The sequence below is a fragment of the Fulmarus glacialis genome, unplaced genomic scaffold (genome assembly GCF_000690835.1).
Source record: "Fulmarus glacialis isolate BGI_N327 unplaced genomic scaffold, ASM69083v1 scaffold13610, whole genome shotgun sequence".
Taxonomy (NCBI): Eukaryota; Metazoa; Chordata; class Aves; order Procellariiformes; family Procellariidae; genus Fulmarus; species Fulmarus glacialis.
This window is the reverse complement of record NW_009185886.1, coordinates 24506-38020: the sequence shown is the minus strand read 5'-3', so window position 1 is coordinate 38020 and position 13515 is coordinate 24506. Positions and strand designations below refer to the sequence as shown.

At 39.8% G+C, this 13515-nt stretch overlaps 1 protein-coding gene across 1 annotated transcript in view; it reads left to right on the top strand.

Annotated features, from left to right (window-relative positions):
• FARP1 (FERM, RhoGEF (ARHGEF) and pleckstrin domain protein 1 (chondrocyte-derived)) overlaps positions 1-13515 on the top strand; it is a gene marked incomplete at both ends in the record, with an annotated part of 55763 nt that overhangs the window by 17888 nt on the left and 24360 nt on the right. The window contains one exon of the mRNA XM_009582666.1: positions 11610-11797. Coding sequence (XP_009580961.1) covers positions 11610-11797 — 188 coding nt within the window. The remainder of the gene's footprint in view (positions 1-11609; positions 11798-13515) is intronic.

The window sequence follows — 13515 nt, the reverse complement described above, 5'->3', positions numbered from 1 at the left end:
AAGATTGTTTTTACAAAAATAATAAAATAAGAAGTCTCTTTAATTTTTCTAATGCCTTGGTCTATGCACATTTTAACAGAGTTTAATCTGAGTGAAGGATATTTAAAAACATACCTACAGTAGTTAGGCATGTCTTGTTATATACTTTACTTTTTTGCAGTAAAATATATATTCATGTAAATTTAAGTTTTAACCTGCTCATCCCCTTTTAGTGTGCTGGTTTTCTCAAAGATTAGATACCTCATTTTTGAACAGGAATGATTTAAAGCATCTCTTTAGACAGCGATGTTTTGGTGACAGGGAATGCTCTTGTTTGTTCCTGTAGTTTAAAGCATGAATCTAGAAACAGTGAGATTGATAATTAGGGAGAAGCTTGCTGTATATTATTCTAAAAGAAGGTGGTTTGTGTTTTAGATTTAGAATAGCTGTAAAATAATTGCCTTGAACTTCTCAATATTTAAGATGAAATATAGCTAGTTGAAGACTGCTTTAGCAGATAGTGTGAGCATGGGGAGTGGGTGCATGAGTCTCCTTTTGATTTTTTTTGCTGCCTCTGCAGCAAAAGTACCAGTAGTTATGTTACACAGTGAAGTAATAGCCATCTGGACAGATGAATTAATTGCTTTGTTAGCCAGTAAAATTAGAGTTCAAGTAATGGATTTTCAACAAAAGGATTTGCAGTCGTTTCTGCTACATAAGAAAAGTGGATAGGTTTCATACTGTTCGGATTTAAGTGAATATAAAATTTTATAAGTGGTGTTTACTATTTTGCATCCTTTCAAATACTGATTTCAGGCCTGATTTCTTCTCTCATATGCCTACAAAGATAATGGGTTTATAATTTTACAAGAACAGACCTGCTGGTAGCTGGAGTTAGCTTAGTTGTTAATAAAGTATCTCAACAAGTTTTTTTTTTTCCTTTTGAATATTATTCTCAAAAATGAAATATGAGGATTTATCTCTGACTATTTTCTATCATCTGGCATTTTTTCAACTTTAAATGTTTAAGTGGTTGTCGTTTTAACACATATGGAATTCTTCCAGTTTGAAGAAATAAACTTGGTAAATTACATAGGAAATAATTTCATTTAGGATGAATCATTTTTGCAGCATTCTTATGCCACTGAAGTTCAGTTTGATATCAGTAGACAAGCATTTAATTAAAAACAGTCTGTGGACCAAATTCCTCCACCAGACATGTGGTTCATATCTGGGCGCTTGCCAAGAATGGCAAGTGAGAGAGCAGTTTTAAATTGACGTTTTCACATAGGATCAGGTCCCTCAGAATTCATCTGGGAGTTTGTTTCTGTGGGACAAATACAGAAGGGCCTTGGAGGAAAGAAGAGAAACCTTTGGGCAAGACTGCGGATGAGATGAGATGGGGGAACTTTTGTTGTTCTAGTTCACAAAGCACACAGGGGAAGAGGAGCCTGTCAGTTCAACTTAGTTGTTGCAAGCATTGATTAATCTGCATACCCTGGTCAACGGCAGTTGTCTAAGCATATCTGTGTCTCAAGTCTAACAGAGGTAGCTATAGACCAAGTAAAAGATTTGATTCTCCCACCAATTCCAGTAGATTTTGGAGTGTGGCTGACAGTACTGCAGATTCACCGTTCTAAATTTTTTTATTCACAAGAATTAACTTTTAAATCCCATACTCTTGAAGTGCCCACATATCCTTAGGCAGTTGCTACAAATGAGCGAGCTGAATCCCAGCAAGATCGAGTACCTACGTCTACTCCAAATGAGTAGTCCTGAGCCACCCATCTTCTGTCCTTCCAGAGGGCATGGAGGAAGCCTCTTGTTGGGCTGCCCAGATGGCTTATCACCGTGCTGAACCAACTCTGTCCATGTAGTTGGATGAATATGGAGTCTATTTGCAAAAGCAGTTTAGGGGTTTGTCCCAAAATAACATGCAGATGTGGTTAGCAACTTAGTCTATGGATAAAAGGCACTCTGATTCTTTCTTTGCTATTCCAAGTACTTGACCATGTTCAATCATCTGCTACAGTGAATGAGAAAAAATCGTATCAGACAATTTTAAGTTTTCTCCAGCTCACCAGCAGCTCAAACGTACTATGTCCTGTTGGGATCTTCTGGAGGGTTTTTTTTCATATCAGCCTTTCCTAGAATCTAGTTTTCCTCAGTGACATGGGGTATAAAATTTGGAATAAATTTGGCTAGATGAAGGAAACGTTGGATAGTGGCAAGTTGATGTAGGAGCCAGGACCTATGTAGGATATTGCAGGTATGGAGTTTTGAATAATTGATATCTGAATGACCTAAACTACACTGTTACTGGTTTAAGTCCATATCCCTTAGCAAACATATTCCTTGTGCATGACCAAGAGGGGTGTTCTCTGAAAGCTGATTGGCACCTAGTGCTGCCTTTGTCTCAAATTACCCATAGCTCATAGGCCTGCCTAACATGTACCATCCCATTAACCATTGTAGTGCATGCTAAATACAAATTATATCAAAGAAGAACTGGAAGAGAAATTTCTGTGGCTGAAAAATGTCAACATGTAACTGAAAGTTTTTAGGTTTGCTGTATTTGAATTATGTGTACATTACATGAGCTATATGGAGCTGAGATCAGTTACAAAGTAGATGATGAGCGTAATGAGAGAGTTACATGTTAATAATTTGAAAAATTAAATCAATCTAGCAGTTTGCTTCAAGGTTAAAGGGCATGCAAAATTAGATAGATTTTTCTCAACAGAGCAGCATTGGCAATGCTGAATGTAATCATTAGAACCCAGCAAAGGGTGAAAAAACAATGGTTTGTGAATTAGTTCACTAAATGGGGCTAGTATTATTAGACCAGACTGTTTTAAGACTTGGTTTTTCCTCCTTGAATATTTGTAGGGCTGGTTTCTGTTTGCACAGATGTTTGTGGAGCAGCTTTTATTAGTTGAAGCAGCTGTATTCATTCTGAAGCAGTAGCATTCATGCCAGAAGTTCCTTTCTGGTCTCTCTGTACATGCAATTACTTGGTGATGACTGGAGAAAGTCAAATGGAAAATGGGGTAGACAGATCTAAAACCTGTTTATAGCTCCTCCTTTTCTTCACTAAGAAGCAGAGATGTTTTAAATTCTGTCTTCTGTCCCACGATAAACACAGACACATGCAGAGTCTCCATAGTCAACTAGAATTTCTTCTGGGGGGCTTCAGGGTTGGGAAGAAAAAGGAAAGGAGAAGAATAGGAAATACCTTATGCACACTAAAAACATCTAGCCTTATTTATTTACAGTTCCTTTTGGCATAGCGTGCTTTCCACTCTTTTCCTGAGAGTGTAAAGCCCCAGTAGCTTCTTAAGGTATTCGGAGAGCAAGAATTGTGTTGATCAGTTGAACTGATGAAGCAGACCTGATTTTGAATATTGAAAACGAGCGATTCAGATCTTATCAGTATGATTTATATGCAATTAGCATGAATTATGGCTATTTCTGGAACAGTTCTTCAACAGAAGAAAGGGTGTCTGACCTATAAATTGTGTCAAATACCGTGTTTGTTTAACTAGTCTCATTTGTCATAATGAGGCATTAGACTGCTGTCAGAGGTGACTTTAGAATGAAATTTTAATTGCTGCAATTTAACTTCTAATGATGAAAAACAAATTAACAATCCAAGTTTTTCCCAACTTCCACATGTGTGTGAAGGATTTGGGTGTCACCTTTGTGCACAAGGATGTAGACACTGGAGATCACTCATTCAGCAGCATGGTTGTTACTGGCTGGAAGGGACAGTAAGTGTGAAGGAAAGAGATTCTGTGTTCAGGCGTGTATAAAGTGAAGGAAGCCAAAGTCCCTTTTAGTCTTCCAATAATGCTTCTCTCTCTGAACGGTGTAGTTTCCTAAGACAGCGTCTGTACATTTTAGTGCATCTCTCTCCTTTTCATTTAGGGGATCAATCCTCTTCTCCATACCAAATAAGAGAGACCCTAAATATATGAGGGAAGTTGAATCTTCTGGAACAATTTTTCATATATACACCTTCCTTTTGTTAGCTGCTGTCAGACACAAGTGGTAGGAGAGCAGTCCTTTTGTCAGAAACCCAACTGCTTGTTGGTATCTCCTACTTGATGATGGTTTTGGGGTTTCTGATTGTAAGTGGCTGATGCACATCAGGAGGTCCCAAAGATTAGACTAATGTGTAACTTTTCTCAAAGGTGGGTAGCAGCAGACTCTGGTTTCAGTCAGGCTACATTAGGAAAAATTTTTGGCCGTGCCATCAGGTTCTGGAAGGGAAGGAAATTTAAATCCTAGGAAATTAAAATTAACAAAATCTTTTCTATTTCAGTAATTTCTATAGTTGCTGAAATATGCCTAGACAAGGGCACATATCTTATTTAGGTATTTATAAGATTCTTGTGCAACATGAGGATCCTGAACAAAGGCATTTTCTGCTTTCCTGCCTACAGTTAGGCTCTGTGGTGCCATTGATATTTTAAAATACAGAACTTCTGCTTAAAAATAAAAGGCATCATATGAATAAAAAACATAGTTTGGGTGACATGTAGCAGTTCTTTAGAGTATTTTGTCTTCTGTTCTAATTCTGTGGTCTATAAAGAGCGTGTAGAATAAGCTTGTTTTATGTTGTTTGTTACTAAAAGCAGTGAGCACTTTCTTTTAAATGTTATGAGATCTGGAAAGCCTGTGTGCCTGGCTAAGCTGTGTATTCACAGGCATGTTTTTCACAAGTATGAGTGTAAATAATGGTGGTGTTATTGCATTAAAGGGGGTAAAGACCTTGGGATCATGTATTTGCATGACATGATGGTAAATACTTAGTTTGCTCTAGAATGATTAGAGTTTTAAGGTATAATTTTTATTGATCCTTTTTTTTGTAAAGTTTTGACCCCTGAGAACCATAAAAATCCACAGTTCCTACTGATAAAAATTAACTCTAAAGCCAGTAATGATACAGCTGTCACTGACTGAACATGGAAGGTTGAAGGAAAATTAATGCTTTCTGATTCAAGAGCTTTCAAGCTTGTTAAAATTAGATTAGATGCTTTCTTTAAAATGCGGCAAATCCTGTTTTGAGAAAAAAACAGGTTTTTGCCTTTGATGGTTTACAGCAAGATCAGAGGTAGGTGTCTCTGTTTAGTTCAGTGAATGTTAGAGCTCATGCCTGTTGCTTTTCCATGAGGCACTTAAAAAACTTTGATTAGCTGAATCCTTATTTTTCCCCTTTCCTGCTAAAAAACTCACCTGGACCCACTAACAAAAGTTCATAAGCTTGGCAGTGTTTCACCTATCCAGCCCTTTCCTGATTTCTGTGTGTGCACATGCATAGATTTTTTTTTAATAACTCTTGATAGTCAAAATTAATTTTTAAAATTGAAAATGCTGGGAACTTCATTCTCATTTTTGTCATTTGTTTAATACCGTTTAAAGAGAAACATTTTTTGTTTCATTGTATGCACTGTTTTGTCAGCATGTACCTCTCTGGGAGGAAAAGCCTTTTCAATGTTCTGTCTATCCTCAAAGCATGGTGTATCTTCTGTTCCTTGCATTGTTTGGAGCACTGTCTCAATGTCCTTTTACTGCAGAAATACCTATTTGTATTGGGAGTACCTAATTCCTCTTATTACAGTGATCCTGTCTCATAGAGCACTCCTCACCTCAGAATTGGAGAAAACCCCCACCAGGCTGTGAGTCTCAAGTTGCGAAATCACAACATGCTGAGGAGCAGAAGAGTGGAAGGAGGGAGGGAGGGAGGACGTCTGTTTTTCAGGGCATTTGGGCTCCATTGAGCACAATTGGATTGCCCTTCATTTCCTGATGAAGGCTGCACCCAACGATGATCAAGTCCGTCTACTGTAGCTCGTAAGCAGGATCACTGCAGTCTCGGGGAGATGTCTTGTTGAAATGGACAGTATCTGGCATAAGCTTACATGGGGGCTGAACATTTTCAATTCCATTGTAGCACTGTGTCACGTTAGTTTAAAGACAAACGAACAAAAGCAAACCAACCCTAACCCTGGCTACAGCAGGGAATCCTTCTATATGTTGCTCTATTTCTGTCTGGAAAGATCAAGGCTAGACAAAGGACTGATGCCCAGTGACCTTGTATTCTTCCCAGGCTCTAATGTTCACTCTTTGTTCTTAAGATGTGTGTATACCCTGATGTAGGCCAACAGCAGTTACTGTCTGATTTCACACTCACCGCTGTCTAATACTGCAGTATACCAATAAAGCATGGACCTTTACCAACTGGAGAGGTTGCTGGCTACTAAACCAACACCAAGCTTGATGAGACTATAAGCATGTCAAGCCATTTAACTGTGTATGCATGGAATTAATTTTTTTAAATTATTTTTCATTTTACCTGTACTGAAGGCTTTTACTCATTCTAACTGGTATTTTGCTGTAAAACTGTCACTGGTTTAATTGTTCTGTCCATTTGCTGGCTGATGCTTTGTCCTAAATATGAGGAAATTGGTTCATTGAGAAGGTGCACCATTCTCCCAAATCCCTGCCGCTCACTGCCACTGCTGCCATTGGCACGCATTTTGAAGCTGTGAAGTCAAAGCGAACCTTTCTCCCTGTCATCTTCCTCTTCAAGGCAGGCAGGGTTATTGCTTATGTGTGACATCGGATCTCTTCCCGAGTTGTTTTTTTCTTCCTGTTCCTCCTCAAATTCTTTGGTACTGTGTTCAGGGCTGTTTGTACATAAATTTATGGTTGATGTATAACTACTTTTCAAGATTCTTAATTCTAACAAACTGTATCGAGCACTCCAGCTTGGTTTGTTTAATGGGAAAGAGGAGTGCAGCCTGATGAACTGGTCCCCCTCAAGCTTTCATGGAAGTCAGTGGGGGTTTGTTCTTGCGTTGAGGGAGAGCAGAGCAGAATCTCCATCCCATATCTCTTTTAGCTCAGCAGCATGACTGTGCCTGGTTCACAGGTGGGGAAAGAAGTGATGGACACCCTTATTAAACTCTTCTCCAATCTAAGGTACTTCAGTCATCAGTGAAGTGCATATGAAAACTCCTGCCACTTCATCTGGTGCTATCTGTCCCATATGTCATTTTGTACTATGTGTCTTTCTCTGACCAAAACTTTTGGGTAGAAGTTAGAGGTATGCAACCACTGTGACTGTGGAAGATTAAGCTAGACCTAACCGTGGCTACAGCAGTGACAGCTCTGTCAAATACTTTATTAAAGAGCCTTCATAAGTGGTATGCTCAGTAATGCAAAGGACAAAGGGGCAACTGCTTGGGTTTCATCTACCAGATTGGAGTTTAGAAAACACTCATCTGCCCTTAAAGCAGAGTAAAAGCTTCCCCTGACTGCAGAGCAATCTGTGGAGCAGGCGTAAGAGAGAATAAACCCTGCAATGTTCCAGGTATTGAGAAAGGCACTTTTCTGGCTCTTAACGTATTTTAATTTCTAATAATAAACCTATAAGCCTTGAGAAGAATATAACCCTTAACAGCTGAGTTAGAGTGAGCACCGTAGCTGTACATGAAGTTTTCCAGCAGAATTTCAGTCACCTTCAGAAATGGCTAATGTTTCCTCTCAGTTTCCATAGTTGAGTAATTTTCACTTCTTGGTACTCCACAGAGGAGGAACATACCCAGGAGCATCTTAACACTGCTGTACTCTTCCTTGCTGTTAAAACACAGCGAATAGGGATGGGAACTGTTTCATTTGAAGCAGATGCAGAACACTAAATGGCATGAGTTTGTTACTCAGCAGTTTCAGGAGAAAAGGAGTAGAGGAGGAGTATCTTCAGGATACATTGAGTCCCATTTATCTTCCTCGCAAAGAGGGGAGCCCTCACATGTTATGTTAAAGTCTCTAACTAGGGATTTCAGGTCATCTTATGCAGTATATGTAGTCAACAGAGAAAGAGGCAGCAGGCAGTTCAGCTCACGTATGATTTGAATTGACCTCTGGGAGGGACTTTCTTCATCAACTGAAAAGTACTGATTTGAACTGTTTTATCCCTGGTAGTGGGCATGTTTTAAAGTATAGCTCAGCCAGCCCAAGTCTCCATAGGCACCAACCTCAGCACCAGTCCGTGTGAGTTAACACCTGTGCATGACAGGAGCCTGGAGTAAAGCAGGTACTGCTGGTGGGATGGATCACAGCCAGCCAGCCAAGTGCAGAGCCCCGCCTGCCCCTCTGCGGCTGGGCACCCACAGCTTGCCATCACTCCCGTGCATTCCCACCACCAAATTGCAGCAAACAACTGTGATATGTGTTTTGACAGAGGTATAGCTATTATTTGATTTTAACTACTGGCTTCATTTTACTTAGCACATGGAACATGTATGTTGGTGGGGAGTGATTTGAGACGTGTAAAGCTAGGATGATAACCCATAGTTTCATGTCCTGTGGCCATGTAAAAAACGCCATTGTTGTTTCATAGATTTTTTTCAAGTTAGTTTTCAATCCAGGTTTACTTTTTCTGTCACCTTCCCTACTGCAGCACCTTTCCCTAATGGCTGGAGACTAAACTAGCTCAGTGGAACTAAGAACCACTCCAGGTATTTTGGCATTGATGGGCTAATCCGGCATACCGTGATAAAGTGCATTCTCATTATTTGCCACTGTCATCAACCAGTGTTTGTTTCTCTTCTTAAGCACCAAGCCCAGAAAAGAATTGAAGCACATGCTTAACTCCTGCCCACTCCACCAAGGATATAATTTTAGTATGTGCTCAAGCAATCCTTGGATAAACATCCTTTTGTACTTGTCTCTTGGTTTGTGTGTATGTAGTTGGCTCCATTATATTTGAAAGATGGCCCAAGTCTGAATCTAAGTAAAAATTACTTGAAGTACGAGCAAAGCCAATTCCATGTTACCAGCCACAAACCTTTTAGGCCTCCAATGTGCTGTGCAGTACCACTTGATATCTGGCAACTGACATGCTAATAATTGCCTGTCAATCAATGAATCCGTTAGGATAAAATGTGAGGAATTTCAGTACCTTGTAAATAAGATTGGTCTTCTCCCTTCTGCTTCTGTTTATATTCTGCAGTATGTAGTTGATGAGCAGAGCCTGTATGAATATACTCTTCTGTGGCAGGAGGTCAGATGAAACACTGAGAAAAGACCACTTGGTTAATGCAGGTTATTTGTTCCTCACCTCCATGAAAAAGAGAAAGTCACTTCGCAGCATTGCCGTCACCCATCAGCATGACACATGTCCTGATTGATTGGTGATGGGGCAGAGCAGACCTTCCATTTTCATTTCTTCATGACTTACTGACGTTCTCACAGCAGAATGAGTTTGTTTCCCACCTTTACCAGAATAAAATCCAATGTGTTGATCTTTATGGCTGTGTCAGTTGTAATTAGGCCCCACAATGTGCTAATGTAACAGCATTTTGAGGCCCTTTTGTAATATAGCCACTTTCTTATACCTAGCTTTAGTTTTCACTTGTTCAGCATATTGGCGGATGGGGTCTAACTGAGCTCTTGCTTGTAGGTGGTGGTGGTTGGATTTGGTCACTGCTCATGTCCGTGTTGATACCAAAAAGGAGGATGTAGCATTTCAACTTGCTGCAAAATAACTTTGAGAATGTCAGTGATGTATTGGTGTGCAAGCCTTTAATCAATGGGGTGTATACTCAATGCTGTGAGCCACCAGGCACATTTTTTTGTGATGCTTTCCATAATATTCGTGTCTTCCAAGTGTAGGTTAGGAAGTCTTTTTAATTCATTGTCCATTTGATATTTTATAGTTTGAAATACTTGAGTTGTACTGATAAAAATTCCAGTACATCAGAAGTTAGATCTAGGATTATAAATAGGTAGGTAGATATGTTGATATATCTATATCTATCTATCACAGATAGGTGCTATTTAACTTCTAGATTATAATGCCTGCGAACTTCTCACAGAGGTGCAAATCATTTATTCGCTGTCGTATGACAGGCATAGTGCCAGAATTTCTTTGTTTCCACGTTTGAGGTGATATCTCTTTTCTTATGTCTTTTGTAATGTAGAGTTAAGTACTTTTAACCTTACAACCTTGCTATTAATCTGTTTCACTATTTCTCAATGATGAATTCCATTTCTTTTGAAAACACTGTATACAGTTGTGTGCTAGTGTCAATAAAATTGACATTTGTGTAACAAGCTGTGGCATTTTCTCAAATTTCACTGAACATTGATTTAGTGTAAAACTGTTGGTAAATCCTTTCTTGCTAGCTGTAATAATACAGAGCTGTATTTCAGACAAATACTGCTTTGACTTTGATTTATAATAGGCTACATAACTGTCATGATTACGTAAACTGATAACTGTATTGGTTTTTTCCTTCTCTTTTCAAAGGAATGACATACAAACATGAACTGGTTTGGAATTGAAAAACATTCATGTTCTAGCAATAAATCTTGAGTTCTTCCAGAAAATAAATAGGTTTTACTACTGGCCTAATTATATTTATTGGTATCTCTGTTTACTGGAGTATCTCAGCTGTGTTGTAGCAACAGGAACACTTACCTATCATAACCTAGGGAGGACATAAACACGTGATAGTAAAATGTATTTGACCTTCATTATATACGGCCATGCATGTGTTTTACATTTAATCCTAGACAGCCTATTAGCTGTGGTAATCAAGAGCTTGTCATATTTTTTTGATTGGATTTTAATGTATGATGTCGAAACGGTACAGACTGTAAATGTTCTTCCACATGACAGATCCATCTTCTCAAACAGGGTTAGATTTTCAGAGGTTTGGAGGAGGGGATAACTGGGAGAACACTGGGCATTTTTGGCAAACGCTTTCCTTTGTGCAGTCAGTAGTCTGGCTGCCTCCCAGACGACAAAATGCTAATTTCAGTGATATTTAATGTAGTGTATGTGAATCTATGGAAGTGTAATTAATTGTCTAATTTTTTAAATATTTTTAATCCAAAATTAAATGGGACTTTATATCTGTGATAATCTAAAGTTGTCATGCTTTGTGCATTAAAAGTATTGCTTTTCTTATGTAAATGTAATGCTAGCATTTCCATCCCAAACAATCAGAGGAGCATGGAAAGACCTACAAGGTATAATATACATACTTATGTTGTGTGTAGAAATTGGGGAACTAGTAGTTTTCTCCCTTCGTGTTAGATCTGACTGGTCTTAGCAGCAACACTGCTGTAGAAAGTCATCGTTTCTTTTTCTCTAGACTTCCACTAGATAAATTTGTTCTAACTTGTGTCCTGTAGCTCCCTATGAAATACTGATTTGAGCCTTTGAAGTTCTACTTTGCTGGAAAGAATGGCACTCCTAGGGTGATTCCCTTATTGTTGTATTTATTCTCTTTCATAGAGTGGATTACAGTGGTGAAATATTTGGTATTAATATGATGTTTAGCAGTAAATATTGCAGCTCAGTCATGTATGCCTTGATCCCTTCCCTACAAAGATACTAATTTCAGCCAGTTTCATCAGCTAAAAGAACGCTCCAGTCCCTTGGTTAATGCAAGTGGATGCAGTTCCTCTGGCGTCAAGTCCATTTGGACTAGTTTGAGGACCCTGATGGCTGTCTCTTGTAATTTCACATGCTGCAACTTAAGGTTGTAACTCTTTTTGGTACTTCTTAGAGAGAGCCTGTCCTAACTGATTTCTCTTTTACCATTTTTTAGCAGGCTCTCTGACTGGCAGCCCTCACCTTTCAGAGCTTTCCATCAATTCCCAAGGAGGACCATCGGTGGCAAATATGTCTTTATCTCCAAACTTGAGCCCTGATGCCAAGCAGTCATCTCCCTTGATCAGCCCTTTGCTGAATGACCCATCATGCATCAGGACTGACGACGAGGAAGAGGTCAAAAGAAAGGTAAGGCAGAGGCAGTTGGCCTTGGCTCTCTTCTTCATGTTGTCTTGTGACTACTGCTGTTTGTCAAAGTGACTAATATCTAGACCCCCTGCAGCTTCCTCATCATAGATCCACACAGATAACTTGAGTTGGGTCACCTGATATCTGCTGTCCTCAGTCACAACGTGTCCAAGAGCACCCCTGTGCTCCTGAGGCCAAACTCACAGTTTGGAGCAGTTCAGGCCAGAACCACAAAACTGCTATAGCTGAGGGCTCAGTGCCCTGGATTCATCCTCCTGAACAGAGGTGCAGGAGTTAGGGGCCCCAGCTCCTCTTTAAGCAGCACGGAGAAGATAGGTAGCTCTGTGTCCCTAAGGTTAACGTGGGATAAATCTGGGCCAGTCCTGTGGTTGCAACCTTAAGAGCTTGTTTTGACAGGGTCTCCTGTAAGTCTACCTTGTTTTTAAGGAGTGGAGATTGGTAGTTTGTTTTAACAAAACAGTCAAATCCAATGTATTATTGGAGGGAGAATTTCCAGGTGACACAAGGAAAAGGAACAGCATTGAGCCTGTGCAGGAGTGTCCAACCCAGGCTCTTCAGGCTGTCTCTGCTGGGAACACCACTGGGAGAATTTGGTTGTAGGAATAGAAATCCTCTCTTTGAGCCACAGCCTGCGGCGTTCAGCTGGGAGTGTTTGGCTCAGCCCCACCATTGCAGCAAAGCCGTAAGGGAGCATCACATCCAAAACTGCTTTTCGAAGACAGAAGTGATTTTGTCTGAGCCAGGGTGTTCTGGGTGTCTGCTGGCTTGTCCTGTGCTGCAGGGCGAGAGGGGGTTGCTCTTGTCCTTCTGTCGCCTGTTTTTATTCCTGAGCTGGGAGCATCGCAGGAGGAAGAAGGTAGGAACTCAGATGGCTTAGCTGAAAAGTGAAAGCATGTGTAAGGACGATCTCTTTTCCCATTGTGCATAGTTAGCAAGATATGTGAGAGAAATTTGAGAAGAAGAAAAGCCAAGAATCAGTTAATAGACTGATGATTTTCTGTGCCAGTCTGAGTTACAGCAGCCAGTGACTGCTGTAGCTTATACCAGCTGATGATGGTTCCTATGGAGTTGTATACTGACTAGAAAATGCCCACGCGGTCTCCCCTCGCATCCCTTTCTAGTGCATCCTCTGCATCGCTGATCTTCAGGGAGGAAATGTAGAAGCAAAAGATTTATGGATGTTTTGCTCTTCCTTTTTGCTTCCTGAGCAATGCAGAGCAAGATCAATTGGGATCCTTTGGCTCTTCAGAATTAAGAGGTCAAAACCACTTTTGCCTCTTGGATAACACAGGAGGATTTGGGGTTTTCTCCCTGAAATTTGAAATCTGTAACTTACCTTAAAATTCTTCTCCTCTCCCATTGTCAGGTTGCCCAGCCGCACTGGGAAAATCTTATGGATTTGATTTTTTTGAGAGTATTTTTACTTGGATTCTTACCCTGACAATGACACTTATAATCAGACACTAATTTTTGTCATTTTGTCAAATTTGATACTTGTCAAATTTGATTCAAACTGTTATCTAGCCTGCAAAGGTTTTCTTTATGAACTTCAGAATATGTCCTGCTCCAGATGTGTGGAATAAGCTGAAAGGAATATCAGCACCCCAAAGCTGTAGAAATCACCTTGGCAGAAAAAAAAGTCTCTCAAGAACCCATAGAAAGTGCTTGTTCTCTTGTGTGTGTAAGGAAGGATTGTT